This window comes from Miniopterus natalensis, chromosome 1 (assembly GCF_054644295.1).
Source record: "Miniopterus natalensis isolate mMinNat1 chromosome 1, mMinNat1.hap1, whole genome shotgun sequence".
NCBI classification, from domain to species: domain Eukaryota; kingdom Metazoa; phylum Chordata; class Mammalia; order Chiroptera; family Miniopteridae; genus Miniopterus; species Miniopterus natalensis.
Window position 1 is genome coordinate 28209060 of NC_142081.1, and position 21243 is coordinate 28230302.

At 43.4% G+C, this 21243-nt stretch overlaps 1 protein-coding gene across 1 annotated transcript in view; it reads right to left on the bottom strand.

Annotated features, from left to right (window-relative positions):
* SYNE2 (spectrin repeat containing nuclear envelope protein 2) overlaps positions 1-21243 on the bottom strand; it is a 233480-nt gene that overhangs the window by 41836 nt on the left and 170401 nt on the right. The window contains exons 79-93 of the mRNA XM_087819973.1: positions 20639-20821; positions 20077-20223; positions 17747-17923; positions 16171-16326; positions 14790-14942; positions 11447-11617; positions 10844-10974; positions 9358-9562; positions 8061-8240; positions 7226-7354; positions 5832-5986; positions 5574-5718; positions 4557-4651; positions 3063-3297; positions 904-1098 (exon numbers count right to left, since the gene is read on the bottom strand). Coding sequence (XP_087676099.1) covers positions 904-1098; positions 3063-3297; positions 4557-4651; positions 5574-5718; positions 5832-5986; positions 7226-7354; positions 8061-8240; positions 9358-9562; positions 10844-10974; positions 11447-11617; positions 14790-14942; positions 16171-16326; positions 17747-17923; positions 20077-20223; positions 20639-20821 — 2457 coding nt within the window. The remainder of the gene's footprint in view (positions 1-903; positions 1099-3062; positions 3298-4556; positions 4652-5573; positions 5719-5831; positions 5987-7225; positions 7355-8060; positions 8241-9357; positions 9563-10843; positions 10975-11446; positions 11618-14789; positions 14943-16170; positions 16327-17746; positions 17924-20076; positions 20224-20638; positions 20822-21243) is intronic.

A 21243-nucleotide genomic window follows, 5' to 3' on the forward strand; every position in this document is an offset into this window, starting at 1 on the left:
TGGTCTACACACACACACGCACACGCACACGCACACGCACATGCAGTTTAGAGAGGAGAGTGGGCTATAAGGAGTAGGTATGCTCAGAGAAACAAAAAGTAAAAATAGATAGCTTCACATTAAATATATACAAAGGAAACCATAAAAACCACATAAGACCTCACAGAGCACAGTACTGTCGGGTCTGTGTTCGAAGCAGCTCAAGAGTCCTTGAGAAAACCTTGGTATTTTAGCATCACAAAAGAATGACTTTCCTAATAATGACTCAAAAGAGCCTTCCAGTTCTTAAAGATATAATCATAAATTAACTGTGAAATTCACTCATACACAAAATTGCATTTTCTGACGATAACAGAAAGATGAAGTATCACTGTCCTTACTTTCATATACTACACCCAAGGACAGACCACGTGTGGAACACTAACGTGGTGCACTGAACTTCCACTGAACATGGATACGTTTCCTGTTTTGCCCTGGCCGGGGGCTCAGCTGTTGGAGTGTTGTCGCGTCCACCAAAAGGTTGCCGGCTCCATCCTCGGTCGGGGCACATGAGAGGCAACAGATTGATGGTTCTCTCTCACAGCGATGATTCTCTCTCTTCCTCCCTCCCTCCTTCCCTCTCTAACATCAATAAAACGTATTTTTAAAAAAGTAAGTTCCCTGTTTCATAAAAGTAAATATAAATAGAACCTCAAGTATTTATATACTTAATATTGAGCTTTTTCAATGCTGTTATTATTATTATTCTACATTAAGTGGCATGATTCACGGAGTAGTAGGACTCAAGGTCCTCTGGAAAATTCACACTATCACCCCATAATCGTTCCCATTGTCATATAGCAAACGAACATTCCATGTGCTGCATTTGAGGATCATGAGTGGGAAAGGAAACGGTGAGTTTACCTCTACGACGCTCTGGAAGTGTTTAATCATCTCTCCCACTTGGAGCTTTGTGTCCTTCCAGCTGTCCTGAAGTCGGCCGATTCTCTTCTCAATAGACTCTTTACTTTCCAGGCCAGCTATGTTCAGTAACTTTTCCCCAGCTTCCAAGGTTAGCTCGTAGGTGGTTTGCCGTCTCTCAAAATGAGTTTCTTTATTCTAAAAAAAGAAAAAAAGGGACTTGCTTAAGCCATCTCAAACGTCACTGAACAAAAGACCTGTTCTTCCTCCAGTCTTCCCGACTCGGTCAGCAGCACCCTACTCACCACGGTGCTCACGCCAGGAACCGAGTCATCCTGATTCAGATTCTTACTTCTGTGCCACATCCACACCGTGAGCACGTCTTGCCAACACTACCCACACACATATCCTTTGTTTTCTTCACTGGGATCACCCTCGTCTTGTCCCCCATAACAACTCTCCGAGACTACCGAAACAGCCTAACTGGATGTGGCAGCCTATATTTTTTACAAAAAGGCCACAGCAATATTCCCCGCCCCACGTGCTCTTCCAGAACCGTGTCACTGGCCATCCAGTGGCGGTGCCTCCGTCCCCTCCTTTTGACCCTGCATGGGCACATGTAATGGCCTCGGCTAACAGAGATGGTGGGAGTGACACAGGTGGCTTCCAAGGCTGGGTCTGAAAGGCAGCAGAGCTTCTCCCCGGATTTCTCTCTCTTGCGACATGTGCCTTTGAAGCCATGAGCTGCCATGTAAGAAGCTTCCATGTGGAGGGACCACAGGAATGGTGCCCAAGAAGCCCCTGCGGTTCCAGTTGCTGGCTGGCTGACCTTCCCCGCTAGGTGCTAGTCACAGGAGCGGGTGGGCTTTCAGATGAGCCCAGCCCGCGCCGTGGTCTGGCTGAAACAGCCTGACACCCTAAGCCAGAGTCACCTGGCAGAGCCCTAACAACCCGCAGAACCGAGAGCGACAATCATCGGCGATGGCTGTTAGGCAGCAATAGACAGGAAATGTACGGGGCTCCTGCTTTTCCTTTGGCTCCTCCAGCACCCACCCTCCTCAGAGCAGCCAGAGGATCTTTAAAAAGTCCAAAGAGAATCACGCTGCCCCCTCGTCCAACAGAAACTCTCCAACGGTCTCCTATTACATGGGGGCTAACCCAGCCACCACCCCTTCCCCAAGAAATGCTCCTCCCCACGGGCTTCTCAAACTCGTTTCCTGTCACTGTGGCCCCACTCGCTGTGCTCCTGTCCTACTAGCCTTCTTTCTGTTCCTCGGTTTTGATAAGCTCGTTCCCATCGTGGGGAATTTGGGAAAGCCACTCCGTCTCCTGTCAGAAAGGCTCTTTCCCCAGACCTCTGTCTGGCTGGCTGCTTCTCACCACTCAGGCTCCAGTTTAAATGTCACATTCCCAGAGATCACCCCGTCTAAGGTAGCCCCACCCAGGCCCTCCATTACCGGCCCTGCTCTAATTCTGCACACAGATTCTGCCTTATTGCAATCTGCTATTTTCTTATTTATCAATTTGTCTGGCTAACCCGAGAGTGGGCGTCTTCTCTTTGTGGACACCGTGCCTCCAGCACTTAGAACAGTGAATGGCACGGAGCAGATCCTCAATATTTGATGACTGAACAATGAATGAGGAAAGCACAGGATTGCAGAAGGCTGGTGTTTGGTTTAGCTGCACCCCTGCAGGGTAGTTCTGTAGCTCAACGGAACATGCCCTGGGAATTGCCAATTAACTACCCTAGTCCTATGCTCATCAAGCAACTTTCTGATTGAAAACTTTGTTGCCTAAATGAATTTGCCTTTCAAAGCAAACAAGAGTTCCACGTAAACTACCCCACTGGTGGTCAACTTATACATTACTTCGTACCTTAAAAGCCCGGGTGGGTTGAGTCTGTCACCCCAAACTTCCCCCACTCGACCCACCCATCTCCACTCCAACCCGACTCCCCCAGCCCAAGGGAGCCTCACTCCTCATGGGTGGATGGGTAAGATTGGGTTTCTGGCCCCGCAGGGCAGGGACCCTAGCCCTGTGGTCTCCCATTGCAGAGAGCACACCTGAACCATGACATCACAGAAAACATAAAATCTGAAGTGAGTGAACGTCTCCCACACAGTGGCCACCCTGTGGTTCCCACACTGCTGTGCGCATGCTACCTTCAGCTTATGGATCAGACTCCTGGTTTCGCAGAGACTGTGGCAGTCCTGGCTCTTGAATGCAGACAGCAGGTGGCTGGTGTCAGTCAGGAAGCGGAGCAAGTCCTCCTGGGAGGTGCAGAAACACCGCCACTTCCTCACCAGCCCACCAACCGCTCTCCTCCTCTGCCGCACGCTCTGGGCAGCGCTCTGCCATCGGGCCTTCAGCTTCGTGAGCTTCGAAATAAATTCCGGTCTTGGGGGAAAACAGATGGTTAGAGCATCCGGACATGAACAGGTAGAAAAAATAACTATCACAGCATCATAGAAATTCAGCTTTACTATTGATATGGGCAATTTACATGAAAAACAAACTTCTTAAACTCTTAGCACCACTCAAATGTGATGGGGAACCTAGAGTTGGAACAGGGGGAGCATGTGGTTGGCAAAAAACTTTTAGCAGAAGATACTTGCACATGACCTGGGTACTTTGCCAGCATGCACCACAACCATTCTTTATACAAATGGGAGCTGTTTTAACTTTCATTATGCCAAACGCTGTATAGAAAACTACACACTGGATGGGAAAGAGATGAACAGGTGGGTACCTGGTAATGTCTGTTGCTTGAAGGTTATACTTTATATAATTTCAGCAATAAAGCATGCTTTCTGCAACTCCTCAATTAGGTGACACCTTTCACATGAAAGTGACACCTTTCACATGAAAAATAAGGCCTTCTATTTATTTGGGGAAAGTCATGCTTTGCTGTACTGATCAAACCAAAACTAGTTGATCATCCTGGAACTGGCCTGACTCTACTGCTTCAGAGCTAGGAAGACATGGGCTTTATATTTCTTAGTTATGCTGGATGATGCAGAGGTATATGGGGGGTGATGGGGAGGAAAACCATCCCTACCAGGACATTGGGAGAAGTATTCAACAGGCCAGGGCTCCTCTGGGCTCTGCCTGCCACGTGAACCTGTTGTGTTGCAGGTTCAGTTATTGTTACCAGGATGGACTAAGGGGCTCTTCTCAGCCTGACTGGCACTGCCCAGTGACCTCAACCCCATGTACACCACACAGGGAGAAGTAAGTCCCTTCTTTCAGAACTGTGACAGAGTTACTTGCTGGGAAGAGTAGCACTTCCAGAATTATTTTTTAAATAGCAAAACATCATGAGGCTGAAGGTAGAGAGGAAAACATTCTACAGAAGGATCCTTTGGGGTATAAATTTAGTTAACTGTACTTGGCGAGTGGGTCTGGTCTGCTAACCCCACTCACCTACTATAGGAGAGACTGCCCCCATGGTTTCTATGGCCACATAGCAAGACCTCATCCCAGTACTGTCAGAAGACTCACCCTATGGTGGTCCATCAACTGACATGGCCACAGGATCCTGACATGGTCAAGATTCACGTAGTGAAGGCCTGCTCCGACTGCATGACCCCCATCTCTCCCTCTCCCTCTCCCTCTCACACACACATACACACACACACATGCCCCAGAAACCTTACCTTTTCTCTATTTCTGTTGTGTCCAAGAGTTGTAAGGACTGGGTGACATAGCAATCAGCAATTGTCTGGTTTATAGAAACTTCAGCTTCTAACATCTGTATGTGAATTAAAATATAAAATATCAGATTGTAGAATTAATTTTATGAATCTGGCCCTTATATTTCCTATTAAAATCTAAGCTCCCAGAGGACATCTGAAAGTGATCAATTTTCAAATTATTGGAGTTTAACTGCAAAAGTGCTCAACTATCACATCAATAGCACCTATAAATATAATCTTAGAGGGGAAAAGATCCAACAATAACTGTGATTAAGGCCTGTTTATTGGACATTTGCTATTTGCTAGGCACCATGTAACACATGCACTGTCTCACTTATTCCTACCTAAGTACTATTATAATACCCATTTGAAGAGGAGGAAGCTAAGGTATAAGGAAATAAGGAAGTTCAGTAACGTATTCAAGGTCACTCAGCCTTTTGGCTGGAAGGATTTCCTTTTCACTGGATGATGTGACAATGCAGACTTAAATCAGTTACGTTAAAAAGATGTAGTGAACTAATCATGCCCACTTTAAAAGGCACGATCTGCCTATAACCACCAAGAGTATGTCTAAATAAACATGAATGCAAGTGTGGGGATGCTCCTCTGAGAAATTATTAACAATGCAATTATCATTCTGTTTTAGAGAATTATTCAGTAAAATGCAAAGATGAGTTAAGTGCTTTAACAAGCTCTTGGTAAAGTGGGGTAATGTTTGCATTCTGTGGAAGCAAAGTTGTGCTAGAAGATTCCACTTACTGCAGAAAATCTAGGAGTTCTGTCATTACTAAAACAGAGCAATGAGATGAAATGTTGAAAACTGTGAAATGTGTAAGAATTTTACACGTGATCACCTGACAACAGAATCTGCTTAGACATACACTGACAGGCACTCTCTGTATTTTTATTTAAATCTACCTTTCCCTGACTCCTGCCCTAGGGTGAGAGGTCCGAGGGTGGCAGAGAGCACAGGGGTACCTCATATGTCTTCTGCTGTTCCAGGAGAGCTGGAAGACCGTCAGCAATATCCTTCTTGAGCATCTCTTCTACCTTCTCCAAAAGTTGGACCCACTTTTCACAGCAGTGAAGAAATTTCTCATTCAATCGAATTCCCTGAAGCTCACTATAAAGATTTAAAAACAAATAAAACAGAGCCACGTAACAATGACCTTCCTGAGCTCAAGCTGTTCATTTTACCTGAACTGAAACAGAACAGGAGAGGTGGGCTGTTCTGACCTGCAGCGTTCCAGCGTTGTCGCTGTGGCCCGAATCCACTGCCGGTTCATATTCTGCAATGTCTTTACAGCCACGTCACTAAGTGGGAGTTTGAGGCTTACTTCATTCAGATGCTCAGCATCAGGAGAGTGGGCTGCCAGTGCCAGCACATGATTCTATTTAAAAGAAAAAAAAATCCCAGGTTTGTGGATAACAATGACTATATGATGAAAAGGTCACAGATCCTGTAGACCACCCTTATCTCAAAGATGAGGGAAAACTGGGGTCTCCCTGAGTAAGTGACCTGTCCCTAGTCAAATAGCTGGTTAGTGTTAGAACTGGACCTGAACTCAGGTCTCTTGATCCTGTGGCTTTTCTAGAATGACAAGCTACGCTCACAGCTAGAACCTAAACAGCCCAAGAAATAGAAAGTAACCTCAGATTTTGTCTTTGGGGAATATGAAAGTAAGCTTTTTTTTTTTTAAGGACTCATTAAGGACCTTCAAATCCCTTTTGGTCTGCCAACAACTTAACCTTCAGCAGATCATGCAGTTTACCTACAAACCAAATGAAAATGTAATCCTTAAAATAACCCTAGTAAAGCACGGTACTTAAACAGCTGTATTTTGGTAGAAGGTAAAATCATATAAGAATGCAAACTCATCAAAATGTTATTTTTACAATGATATTCCAGGGACAGCCTCTAGGTCGACAGTATGTTAAGCAAACATCCTTTACAACACCCACATTGTCACTACAAAACTCTGCTGTAATAGTCTAGGTCATCAGGGTCAGCAAGATTTTCCTGTAAACAGCTAGGTCATAAATATTTTACCCCTGTATGGGTCAAGTGATCTCTGTCAAACTATTCATCTCTGCCCTATAGCATGAAAATTTCACAGAACAACATATAAATGGGAGGGGATGAGCGTGTCCCATAGGTTCCTCACCCCTGATCTGGGTTATGAGGACTGGTACTTAGGGATATACAGGGCCCAGTGTTCTTTAACTCTCCCATTCATTTATGTTGACCATATTAAACTTACTAAGCTAATAAGTCAAAATAGATACAAATAATTTAATAGGGTATTTTACATCTGATCTTCGACTAACTAGAAAGATTTAATTAATCGCAACAGCCAATTCCTAGATTATTCTAGTTGACTGAAGCTAATTAGTAAAGACAGCAAAAGTTAAAAATCCACTAAAATTACCGTGGCATATTACTAAAATAGATTCCTATGTTGTCATACTTTTCTAGAGCTGAGGGAAAATAGGGCAAGAATGAATGACATATAAATTACTGTGTATAAGAGTTATGATACAAACAGATTTTATACTGTGACAGTAATTAGCTTATTTTTTTTATTCTATGGTGAGCTTAAACACTTAGAAATGATAAAAATTGACAATACCAGGAGCGAGTCAGGATTTTTTTCTTTTTCTTGTTGGTAGAGTTTATTCAAATTCTCTTCTTCATGCGTTATATGGCCTTTCAAAGATTCCAACTGGTCCCCAAAATCCTTAAACTGTGATAGAACAAACTAGAACGAGAGCAATTTTTATTAGAAACAATTTTCATGAGCAGACAGAACATAACTAAGCACAGCTCTCGGAGCTGATCAAGGCTCAGGTTGTTTTCAACCCCCAGCAGAGCATTACTGTCTTGAACACTTAGAATACTCCTGCTTTCCATTCTGTGCCTTTGGCAAAGCATTGAGCCTCCAGGGGTGAATGGCCCACCCGCTTGAGGGGGCCGTGCAGAGGAAGGTCGGGATGTACTCTGCTCCCTCAGACCTGCTACTTAAATACTTTCTCCCTGCTGCTATTGAGATGTGACACTGGAGTTCCATGGCCTCCCATGAGGCTTTTTGACAGTGCGTACACAAAAGGCTCTTCAAAACGTGAAAGCAGAATATAGCAAATGGCCTGTAACCCAATCACCCCACTTGGAGATCCAAATAACTGTTGAGATCTGAATAGGATATGAAATATATGACTTCTTAAACTAACATGTTCCATAAAGAAGAAATGGGTGCTTAAGATCTGCCCATTGCCCATGTGATGGAAAAATCACATGCTTGAAGAATCATGTCCAACGACAGATATCTTCAGGGGTAGCTCTGTTCTGCAGTTGCCCTAAGGAGCAGCCCACAAAGCATGGATGACTACTATGTCATAGGATATAAGGAATTGAGGGTAATGGGCAAATGTCCAATCCTACAACTTGAATGAAAAAATAAGATGAACCTCAAATTCATTTGCTTTCACAAGCAGCATCTTTTCCAAGTAGGAAGCCCTTTGGAGGGAGTGCAGTTGACCGGAGAGGAGCACATGGGTGTCCGACTCGGCGGGTTGTGGGAGTCGATCCAGGAGAGTGGCATTTTGGAGAAAGGCTTCCTTTGTCTTCTGCACCTCATGCTGCAGCTCCTAGAAAAGAAAAAGTGATCCCCAAACATCTCCTCTTCCTTCCACTACAAGAATCCCCACCCCTATGACTCCATCAACATCCAGGAGAATTTCTGCCCCGGAAATTGTGGGCATGGCTTTTTGTTATTGTTTATTTCTAAGGAGCTGAAAAGCTAAGCTTTTTTTACTTGGCGCGCATCACTGGCGCTGCTCTAAAATCTGCCAGTTCAGGGAGAAAACTGACCACTGACCAATAGAGTTGGGGCTTCAAGTTTTTAGAAACTGGAGATCACCTGGGTGAGTCCTGTGTTTTATAATCATCGAACACTTTAGGAATCTGCTTTAATGCCATTTAAGGATCCATGCAACCCTGTCCTCTGAGACTTTGTGACATAAATGGATTTACTTGCAGAGACTACAGAATCTCATTAACCAAGCAGATTTTAAGGCTGCTCTGGAAATACTGTGTGTGTGAATGTGTCGTTTGTTTTTCTTTTTTAAATAACAAATCAGGTAGAAGTAGATCAGAAATACAGATCACATTTGTTGGATTCCTGTCACTCTTATTAAACTGGTTAATACTTTTTGGTTTGCCCTATAGTATCAGAAGATATAAAAGGCAGCCAGTTTAAATGTTGAAAGTAGTTACTTTCTGGGCCTTCATCAACACAATAGGATAAAACCACAGAGGAAATTATGCAGCTCTTAAATATAGTCTAAATATCACTGTAACTACAGAAAAGCCCTATCAACATGGAGGCAAGTCCATAATTATCTTTTTTTGATGATTATTTCTAAAGCGAGAGATTCAATATCTATTATTCTTAATCACACTCAGTTGAGATACTTTTGCTTTTATTTGAGACTTTGCATGAGGCTTTTGCTTTAGAGATTTTTCCTGCTAGACTGAAAGAGGCGGCTTGGAACCAGATGGTGTCAAGTGCCCCTGACCCAGCTACCTGCTGCCTGGCCCTGGCCTCCGAGCCTCCACCTGGCCCTCCCAACCCCACACATCCCAGTCCTGCCCATGTCCTACACAGCCTGCTCATGCACCTGTCCTGACCCACTTCTCTGTCCTTGTGCTCTGTCCAGTCCCTGGGTTTTAGCCCTTGGTTTCCCCAATGGGCTTTGCACTCACCTTTATATCCTGCAGGGCTGGGTTCAGGACCTCTGCCAAGTTGTTTCCAGACATGTTGATGTTTGCAAGCTGGTGGTACTTTGCTTCCTGCTGTTCCAGCTTTGTTACGGCCTCAGTGTGAGCACTGGTGTAGGCCTTCCAGAGCTGTAGCAGACCCTGGGCCGTCTGCAACTGGTCTGCAATGTCCTGGTTTACCTGCGTCCACCTGTCAGGGCAACATGAACAGGTCCCTGATCCCATCCTTTCCCTTGCAGCAAAAGCTCAATGCACACACTTTACTGGTGAGTTAACAGCAGCTGGATTGTTGAGATAACAACTGTTAAATGCCTTTATATATTGATGGTGCAATTAGTAAAAAACAGAAGTCCAAATCCAAATATTTAACTGACTATAATTCTCAACAAAAATTACAAAATTTGTGACTGGCAAGAAATATCTATTGTAGTATGAATGTCTCTTAGGCAAATGTGGAGAAAGTACTGAACTATACGTACGCCTGATGAAACTTCTCCACATGGGAGGGGCTCCTACTTTATAGAGGGTGGGTCTTTAAATAGGCCTATTTAAACTGTGTTTATGACAAATTTATTCTCCAATTACAAAAGCCACACATCCCTAACATAAAGGAAATGGTTTTCATCCCATATGCAGATTGTTGCCTTTCTTTCCCATCACCACATCAGCTTTAGGTCAACTTTCATATCCCACTCAAAAAAACAAAAGCCTTGCAATGAACCAGGGCCACACTTCTTAAGGAGCTTTCTGCCACCTGCGCTTCATCAAAAATCCCTTCCCAGCCCTCGCCGGCATTCTCAGGGGTTAGAGCGTTGGCCGGCGCACCGGAGAGTCCTGGGTTCGATTCCCAGTCAGGGGCACATACCTGCGTTGCAGGTTCGATCCCCACCCCTGCTGGGGGGGAGGAAGCAGCCAAATGATGTCTCTCTCTCTCTCCCCCCCCACCTCTCTCTCTCCCCCCTTCCCTTCCACTCTCTCTAAAACAAACAAAAACAAAAAAAACAATGGAAATAATACCCTCATTCCTTGGGTGAGGATTGAAAATAATAAGTAAATAAATCCCTTCTGAGCGCACAAACCACTTCCCGGAAGGTGTCCTAAAGCCCCCTTTCTCCCACCTTATGATGCCTCCCGTGGAACAGAACGCCCCTCTGGCCAGCCCCAGTCTGATTCTGCCTGGGATTTTGGTGTCCCTGAGGATTACACTGGTCATTTAGCCTTCTACTCCGGGGCTGTAATTTCGGTATTTCTAGACTGACTGTACCAAACGCTTGAACAGAGCAGGTAACAGCCTTCACAACATCAAATCGGACATGAATTAGATCCTTGGAAACTGCAGAGGCCAGAACAGTATGAAACCAGTCATCTCGGGTGATTAAGAAGATTAGACTTTCCAAGGCCCAGGACACTTCATTTAGCACATGTAATTAAGATATCTATTATTCAAAGTGTACCTTAATGCAATAAGTACCTTGTGTGAGCATGCTGGCATTTCTCCTCGATTATTTCAGCAACTGAGGGGCAGTAACCTCTGAGTCTTCCAATAGCCTCCTGGAGCTTCTGCCACCTCCCTTCGCTGCTCTCCGCTTCGTCTTGAAGAGACTAAGAGAACAGAGCAGGAATTAATTTCAGAATGGCCTGGCTGATTTGGAAGGAGGCAGCAGCTTTTCAACACTTGCTGTGTATCACAACACAAACCTGGACGGGACTGCGATAAACGGTCAGAAATGTGAAGAGGAAAACAACTGAAAAGGCATTCATTTATTTGAGACAAAAACTTTTAAAAGTGTACTTAAAAGAAAAACCTGCCCAAACTCAAAACCTTTACGTTGTAAAGTGATACGAACATTAAAAACAAAGAAAAAAATCAATGTAAACTTTTACAAAGTCTCGCTCATTTGGCTCACGTGATTCATCTCAGAATTTCAAGCTATACTTTTGATGCTGGCATTTAAAATACTGTTTTGTGCTTCTCTCTGGAGAGCACCAACACAGCTGTGTCCGTGACTGTGCCAGCTTCCACTGGAGATTAGCTGCCAATCTGCCGTGCTGTGCCAAGATCTGGGTCATTTACCTGCAGGCTCTGCACCTGGCATCTCAGGGCCTCCAATGACAAAGCCGCAGGCTTGCTGTGTCCCACACAGTACTGGAGTCGAACTGTCATCATATTCATGTCGTCAAAGAGTTTATCATAAACCTTCCACTCCTGTAAGACGGACTGCATGCAGGTCTTGAGCTCACTGGCCTATACGAAAAGTAGAAGCATATTTAGAAATTCATTGAGAAGAGACCCTCTCATCATTATTTTTTCGAAGGACTCTATCTACCATTTAGGCATGTCGATCTGAAGGTCTTGGGGGAGCTTCAGTGATGAACTGGAGGTGGGAAGGGCAGATCAATGAACAAAAACTATCAGAGATGGCTAAGTTTTAGAACAGGTGAGTGGAAAAGGGCCCTGAGACCAGCAGGGTCAGCATGGGGAGAGTTCAGCAGGGAAAGAACACTGCATGAGGAATCAGGACGTGTGTGTGTACTGGCTTCCCCATGAAAAGCTGGTGTAATTTATGGGGCGCTTAGGGTAACCCCTTAGAATAGGATAGCTTCACAGAGAAGAAATGGCACATATGGTCCGAGGGAGATGATGAGAACGCCACTGAGCAAAACTCATTACATTAGAAATAAGGAACATTTTCAAAAATCTGAGGAGTGGAATCAGCCAGTAAGGCAGCATTCAGGGAGTGCTGCATGGGCATCACTACAAAGGCAGAAATAAGAGAGTGGCTATCATCATCCCCACTTTATAGACTCAAAAACGGAGGCTGAGAGAGGGTAAGTGCCTGCCCCAGGGCACTAGGACAGATAAGGGTGCTGCCAAGATCTTTATTCAGATGGAGAATGCAAAGCCCTTGCTCTTAAACACCAGGCTACATTGACTCTGGAGAGCTAATAGATGGATGATCTAGGTCTTGCGTCCTCTGCATTACTTAAAAATAACAGCTTTACTGAGCTATAATTCACACACCCACCTCCGTAATTAGTTCTAGAAGATTTTCATCACTCCCGGAAGAAACTCCAGGACCATTAGCAGTCACTCCTCATGCTTTCCCCCTGTACTCACCCCGATATTAATCTATTTGAGGAACTGCCAGACTGTTTTCCAGAGCAGATGCACAATTTTACATCCACCATCAGTGTCCAAGGGTTTCAATTTCTCCATGTCCTTGTTGACACCTGTTGTCATCTTGCTTTTTATTATAGCTATCCTGACAGGTACGGAGTGATATTTCATCGTGGTTTTTATCTGAATTTCAATGATATTCAGCACCTTTTCATGTGCTTATTGGCCATTTGTCTATCTTTAGAGAAACGTCTATTTATCATTTACTTTTTAAAATTTATTTGGTTATTTGTCCTTTTGAGTTGTAATAATTCCTTATATATTCTAGATACAAGTCTTTTATCATACATATTATTTGCAAATATTTTCTCGCATACTGTGGTTCATCATTTTACGTAAGAAAAAAATGTCTTTGTTTTCAGAGGAAGGGAGAGGGGGGGAGAGAGAGATAGAAACATCCATGATGAGAGAGTCATTGATCTGCTGCCTCCTGCAAGCCCCCTACTGGGGATCGAGCCAGCAACCCGGGCAAGTGCCCTGACTGGGAATCGAATCACAATCTCCTGGATCCTAGGTCGATGCTCACCCGTGAGCCTCTCATGACCGGGCTCTTTTTACACTTTTGATGGTGCCTTTTGAAACATAAGTTTAATTTTGAAGAGTCCAATGTATGTTTGTTTGTTTTTGGGGGGAGTTGCCTGCCCTTTTGACATCCTATCTAGAAAACCATTGCCTAATCCAAAGTCATGGAGATTTATACGCATGTTTTCTTCTAAGTTTTGTAGTTCAGTTCTTACATTTATATCTTTGATCCATTTTGAATTATTTTTTGTATATGGTGTGAATGTACAGATATAACTTCATTCTTTTATATGTAGATAGCCAGTTGTTCTAGCATCATTTTTTTTTTTTTTTAAATATATCTTTATTGATTTCAGAGAGAGGAAGAGAGAGGGAGAGAGAGATAGAAGCATCAATGATGAGAGACTCATTGATCGGCTGCAGCCCGCAACCCGGGCCTGTGCCCTGACCAGGAATCGAACCCTGATCACCTGGATCCTAGGTCAATGCTCAACCACTGAGCCACGCCCGGCTGGGCTCTAGCATCATTTTTTGAAAAGACTATTTCTCCCCAATAAAACTGTCTTGCGTCCTTGTCAAAAATCAAGTGACCATAAACATGAGGGTTTATTACTGGACTCTCAATTCTATTCCATTTACCTATATGTCTATCCTTATGCTAGTACTATGTGCATGTTTTTTACATGCATTATCTCATTTAATCTTTTTTTCCCCCTCTACATTTTTATATTATAATTTATTGTGTTACATCTGTTCAAGTGTTTCCTCCAGTAGCCTGTGAGCTCTTTAAGAGTAGAATCCATTTATTTTGTTTTTCTTTGGACCCTTGGCAGTGAGCCTTGTGCCTCACAGAAGACATGTTTAACAAATGACTCAGACATATGTTAAGCTCAACCCCTATTTTCCTGCCTGAGTTCTGGGAGAGGAATGAGACTGCGGGCCACCTATGGATTTCATTCATACAGGTTATTCCCAATTCCCTCTTGGGACAAGTGGTTAGACGTAGACTTTAGTAGATGACAAATAACCCACAATAAGGGCACTCTGGGAAACATGGACACACCTATAACTGGTCAGTATTTAAACTTTTCTCCAAATTTTTATGGGGAAACATCAAGATTGTGATGTCTGGAGATGCCTGTCCCTTGTCTTTGGTGCTCTCCTCTGGGAAGGGGTAAATGCAGACTCTGATGTGCCTCTCATAAAATGACCCGACACCCTCCACTACCCCCCTCTTCTTTCTCACCACATGCTCTGTTTCTACCCCCCTCTGCAGTTCTCCCTATGCTGACCATGCTTTTAGCTTAACAGAGGCTGCTCGAGACAGGATCAGTCTCTCCCCGAGGCATCTCCCTGGCTGTGGGGAATCTGAGCTGCTTCTTCATAGCTGCGTCTGTATATCTGGCCAGGAAACAATGCCAGATGCTCGGTTTGGTTTGGGGATGGAGACATTTTTGTCTGTGTGAGTACATTAGACACAACAAAGATAACCAAGTGGATTTCTAGACTGCCAATGACGTCGGGATGGGTGGCTTTGCCTTTAATTAGCCTGTGCAAAAAAACGGGGGGGGGGGGAGATTCAGAATGCTTTTCTCCGTTTCATTTTCTCAGCTAGTTTTCAGCTTTTGGTATGAAGCAAGTCTCCGTGATTAAACAAGAATAAGACAGGAGATGGATATGTGAAGAGAAATAGTGCACTTCAAATAAATTCCAGTACCTGGTTGATGACACTGCTCCTCTTTTGAAATAACTCATCAATTCTGGAAGCTGTATCTTCTAACAATGGCATTGTCCCACTCTCCGAAGTCAGGCAACTTTGTCTCAACTCATCCAGTGCTTTGGATTTAACTGCAAGTTGATTTTCTATATCCTAGAAGGCCAAAGAAAATAGTTTTCATATGTACAATATCACAAAACAATAAGGTATAAGAGACAGGAGTCTGTTCAAGTAAAAATAACATTAGAGTATATAATTAATAACATTACACCATAGACATTAATCATAACACTCTTAATCCAGTGTTTACAATTATTACAATATGAATTTTTACAATAACTTCAATTATCACAGGAGTCTAGAATTTAGAAGGGTCCACGTAATAAGTCCGTATCATCATGGTGCAGTAGAGAGTCCAGCAGACCCGGCCCCACCCATGTCTGCCCTGTACTGGCTGTGGGACCAGGCATTTCAGTCATCAGACCCCGAAGTCGGCATTTTCCCATCTGGAAAATAGTGATGATACCCCATGTTGTGCATAGCTGAGGAGTCAAGCGAAACTGGGGAGGCCTGTTGGGGGGTGGGGCAGCCCTGAGCTGCGGAATGAAGGCTTCCAGTCAGGAGGCATGTTGCATCTGAGGTGGATGCAAGAATTCGGAAGTGGAAGTGGTAGTGGGTAGTTAGAAACAGGATATGACCATCTGAAAAGCTCTCTTATAAGGGCGTCATGCTCGCGTATCACGTCCAGTATTCTAACCTTGACGCCCCTGCAGCAGGTGCAGACTCAGTGGGCCTGCGCCACCGGCAGCCACAGGGACGCTGAGTGTCTTCAGGGAGGGGCGCAGTCAGGACAGTGCGTAACGTGAGGAGGATTAATCTACATCCGGGTGAGGGCACCTCAAAGGCTACGTAACCTGGCAAATGACAACTACACGACCAACGTCCTCAAGCTCGAATGGAACTTAGAGGCTCCAAAGGACGAGCAGTCCTCTTAGAACAGCAGGTAAAAGAGCCACTTTCCTCTGAAGAAACAGGGTGAAATACTCAAAACAGATGAAACTTCAGAGCAATTTTTGTGAATATTTGGCACATTTTTAAAAAGACATAACAATTGGAAGCCATCACAATCAAAATACCCTGTGGACATTTTTTCCTCAGGAATGATATTCAAATCTCTTAAGAATAACACTAACTATGAAAATGCTTGGTTCTGTTTACCATTAAAAGAACCCCACCACGAATAATGACCTGTTTGACATAAAAAAGTAAGCGCATGGGGGTCTGGAGGAGACGGACGCCTGGAGCGAGCGCCAAGGCCGGCCTGCCCCGCGCCACAGCGCCCCGCACCGCACGGGGCCGCCCCGGGGCCGCGCCCGCTCACCTGACAATCCAGGAGCACCTTCTGCACCGAGACCACGCTTTCCGGTTTCCGCAAAGTTCTCAGTCTCTCCTCCTGCGCCTCCATCCAGTTGTCCAGAATCTGAATTTTGTTTTCGTTCTCAGTGATACTTTCCAAGAGTTGTTCTAAATGTTGTATCTATAAGTTATGAGGAAGACAACTTCTTATTTTAAACCATAGGCTTTAAAATGTAAATGTCATGATACGATGTTTTACATACGATATTTTATCTTCTGAGATTTTTAATATGTATAAGATTTCCCAATAACTTTTGGAATAAAAATTCATAAATCAGGAAACAGAATTAAAATCTCCTTTGGAAAAAAATTCTAACATTTGAAATGAAACCTAACCCGCTAAGAAAGCTGGCTGTTTTGGAGTTCCACAGTATCTGAACAAAATAAAATCATGTTGTTGACAGTATTATATATTATACTTATGTATACAATATTATATATTTACATATGCGTACACGTATACATCAAGTTTTGTATTCATTTTCTAATATTTTATAGGCATTTGCATGTCATGACATATACTTTTATTAACTTAAAAGGCTGCCCAATATTTCATCAAATGAACACAGTATAATTTGATTAATTATACCTCTGTAGTTGGAAAATTAAGGCATTCTACTTTCCCTAGTATAATAATTGTAAATTTAATACTTTGTGCGCATGTCTTTTCCTTTTTGAAGGATTATTTACTTAAGATAAACGGAAGAGGTGGACTGCTGGGTTAAGAGATAAGCTAGATAAGATGGTTATTACGGTTCTTGAAGTTTTCTGAATGCCTTCCAAAAGGGTATTTCAGCCATTATCTGAAAAGTACGAATATGACAGCTTTGGGCTTTGACCTTTATCTTATTAAATTTTTCTAATTTAGGAAGTGTGGAATGCTACATTAATGTTTATTTTAAATATCTGATATTTAAATAACTAAAGAGGAAAGATTTCCATGTTTATTTGCTGATTATAGTTTTTTCTTTTGTGAGTTGTCTGTTCTGGTTCTTTGTTCATTCACATACTTGAACCTTAATTGCATAAATCTATTTGTGTGCATTCTCTACACAAAACAGGAATCAACAGATTGTCCCTGTCAATTATACACAAAGATTAAATATTTTCCCAGGAATAAGTTCTCTTAATCTTTTCAGTCATGGAATAAAAATCTACCGAAAGGCCACATACATTTTTCCTTCCTTTTTATAATCTTTCCCAAGCTGAAATACTTTGCTGCTTTTGGACATCCACTTTCACAGAAAATGTCAAAATCTCTGACTAGTTAGTAGGCTCACATAATACTTCTCCTTAAATAAAATTTTTCTTCTTCATTTGCCTAACTCAATTTCCCACTAAGAAATCTCCAAAGAAACGTAAGAACTATATTCCTCCTCTCCTATGGAGAATGCTAGAACACAGGGTTATTAAGGGCCAACCGCTGAGACGATTAACAGAAGTCATTATAAATTAACTGTATGAATGTCTTTTACAATGTTTCAGACAGTGCTATTTTGCAAAGGCCAAATCCTGCATCAGAGTGAGACGCATGAGCACACCTTTCTGTTCAGTGCTCCGTGTACGTGGTGCCACTGGCGGTTCATCTCTCCCAGGTGCTCTGCAAACTCCGTTCTCTCGTAGCGCTTACTTTCCACATCACAGGTGCTCAACTGAAGTAATGACTGGTTAACAAAGTCGACTATCCATTGTTTATAGTCCATTTCCATTCTAAACTCCTAAAGCAGAATGAATGAGCAAAATTAAGTCATCGAAGCCTGAGATGAATTCAGTCAGATGAACTGGAGTTCCCCTCTGGCACACTCTAGGCGGCACCAAGCTCTCGGCCGTTAATCCAGCGGCACCTGTCAGGAGTCCTGGTTTACCTTCCCCACCCCGCCCTCTATCCCCCCCAGCAGTCTGCTTTGCTTGAAAGGAGAGTCTTTTTGGAAATTCACATTCCTGGGGATAGACTGACTCATCGCTTTCAAACAGATTAAAAAGTCATAGGCAGCACAGAGTATGGTGGCTACATCATCTAAACCAAAATCAGGACCCGGGGACTAATGAGGGTTCCTCTGGGAGGCCACCTGAGAGCTGCACTGGATTCAGCGCCACGCTGTGGGCACATGGACACGACAGGACGGCAAGTCTGGAGTTACGATTCCCGGACCACCCGGGACACCTTTAAGGAACGTCACCAGTTTGGGCAGCTTCTCATTTCTCTGGGGATGGGCTCGGCCACCCAGTTTGGATGACTTTAAGAGATATGGCAATCCTAAACCCACCCAGGGCCAACCACGTTTCTGTCAAGCATGAAACTTGTTGGGTTTATCCTGGCAAGTTGTAGCATGTACTTTGGAGACTTCCAAAGGGGGAAGCCAGGTGGTCCATGCTAGGTTACTAGAGTCTGCGAGGATATATACACGTGGACCCTCTAAAAATTCCACTACTCACTGAAGTCAGCGTGTGATAGGATATAAAAATAAAATCCTTGCTAAAATCATGCTTTGTGATTGAGCTATTCATCTTCTGCCTACCAGAGGCTCGATCTGCCAGCCTGTGAGGTCTTTGAAAGCAATGACTAGGGTCTTCATTCTGTGTTCCTAGAGGCGAACACAATGCCTGGTACACAATATATGTTTGTGTATGGCTTGTTCAATATTACTTAAATCTACTTGAAATAAAATATCACGCAGAAGGCCACGTTCACATCTATTTGTAGGATATCGACTATATCGACTTTTCCCTACATTGGTTTTCGTATGTCAACTTATTCTCTTATTCAAAGAACAATTTACTTAACACCTGGCTGCCAGGCATGGGGCCAGGGGTGTTATTTCAGGGAGGTGAAGGATAACTTCGGCTCTCAAAAAGCTAAGTCAAGGTGGGGAGACAGGCGACCCAACAAATCATCATCATATCATGTAGCAGGAACTACTGAGAGCACCACGGAGACATCTAAGCCCTGAAAGTAAACTAATCTGCCAGGAAGAGTCAGGGGTCGATTTCCAAGTGAGAAGATACTTGAGCTGCCTCTTGAAGGAAGACCAAGAGGGTTTCTCCAGGTAAATGCCGGGCGCTGGGATGCCTGGCAGAGGTGCAGCATGTACAGAAGCGTGAGGAGGGAGAGCACCAGGAGCAGTTGAGGAGCGCAAGGCACTGGTTCAGGCAGAGTGCAGGGTTTGTGTGGGGCAACGAGAAAACGAGGCTTGACAGGTGACGAGGGGCCAGAGCCTGTTAAAAGCTTGGACAGTGTCCTGTGGCGATGAGAGCTACCACAGGAATTTAAGCAGACTAGTAAAAGCAAGTGTAGCTCTTATGGCTGGGTAACTCGGTTGGTTAGAGCAGCGTCCCAATATGCCAAGGTTGCAGGTTCGATCCCCAGTCAGGGCACATACAGGAATCAAGCAATGAATGCGTAAATAAGTGGGACAACAAATCTATGTTTTCTCTCTCTCTCTCTAAAATTAACCAATAGTCCGGCCGGCATGGCTCAGTGAGATCGAGGTTCGATTCCTGGTCAGGGCACATGCCCGGGTTGCGGGCTCGATCCCCAGTTGGGGGCGTGCAGGAGGCAGCCGATCAATGACTCTCTCATCATTGATGTTTCTCTCTCTCTCCCTCCCTCTTCCTTCCTCTCTCTGAAATCAATAGACATGTTTTTAAAAAAAATGTTTAAAAAAATAATAAAATTAATCAATAAAAACAAAAAAATAAAAAAGGGCAAGAATACTAAGTTCTCTCTCGAGAATCATCCAGCACCCCATCCCCTACACCCAGAATTCATTTTTCTAATTTATAGCCAACGTGTGTCTGTTCAGTGTTTCCCCTCTGACTGTCTTGCCTTCTTATTTCATGAAAAGGCCTCTGGCTCTTCTTGTATAATTACCTTGTACTTCTGAAGCAGATTTTTAACTTGAGACGCAGAACTCGGTGAACGCGCGGAGTCTTCACCTGCAGTTTGATGTTCCACATTGTTCATCCAGCTAATCATCTCCGTGATTGCTTTATGAGAAGGCAATTTCTCCATCTGAAGCTGCAAGGACAAAATGATTTCCATTTAATTGCCTGCAGTTAACAAAACGAATCGGGGCATTGCTGAGGATGATACCTGGTTTGATAAAAGGTCTTGCTACGTAATTATGCAGGTTACTCACAAAAACAAACCCAGCATTCAAGCTTAGAATAAATGACCCCAAAACAATGACAATGACCTTCACATAAACTAACACAGTGGTGCAGATAAACTAGGAAATAATGTAATTAAGCCTGATTTCTCTCTCAACAAAGATGCCATTGGAGGAGAGTCCAGTAATTAAGACCTATATTCAGTGGTGCCAGAGAAAAATACGTAGTGTCAATGAAAATTATTGAATCAAAGGAACAATTTTAAAATAGTTGTGAGCTAACAAGTGAATGCTAATTTAAATGCCGGGTCTTTGAATACTTACCTGGTGAAGTTTTTCCTGAATATCTGGAAGCTGAGTTATGAGCACTGTCCATTTCTGTTCGAACTGCGCTAGAGCAGCTCTCACTGTGGCCGTATCGGCCCCTTTCAGGTGAAGGAGTTGGTTCCCAGTACTTAGCACTGCAGTTTTCAAGGAGGACTTTTCATCAACTTCCTTGGAGAACTCCTAAAGGGGACAGTATGTGTACATGCATGAGCACACACACGCGCACCTCACAAACACACTTTTCCCACTAGGGGTCAGACACTGTTCCAGCCATTACATATATGGAAGGGAACAAAAAAAGATGGAATTCCTGCCCCTTGAGTGGCTTCTAATCTAGTGGATTAATATTTTAAAAAATAGACAAATCATCATTTCGACTTTCAAAAAGAAAGTATGGGTCACAACACAAAGTTCATATGAAATGAATTAAATGCAACAAATTTTTAACTAATATATTTGAAATCTTTCCTGTGCACTTACAGGTTTTTAAAAATATATTTAAAAAATCTACATTTTAACACCAAAGTGAATAATCGTAGCTACAAAATAAGAAAAAGGAAAGAGAAAAGCCTAAAAGGTTTCAAAGTATAATTTATGTTGCA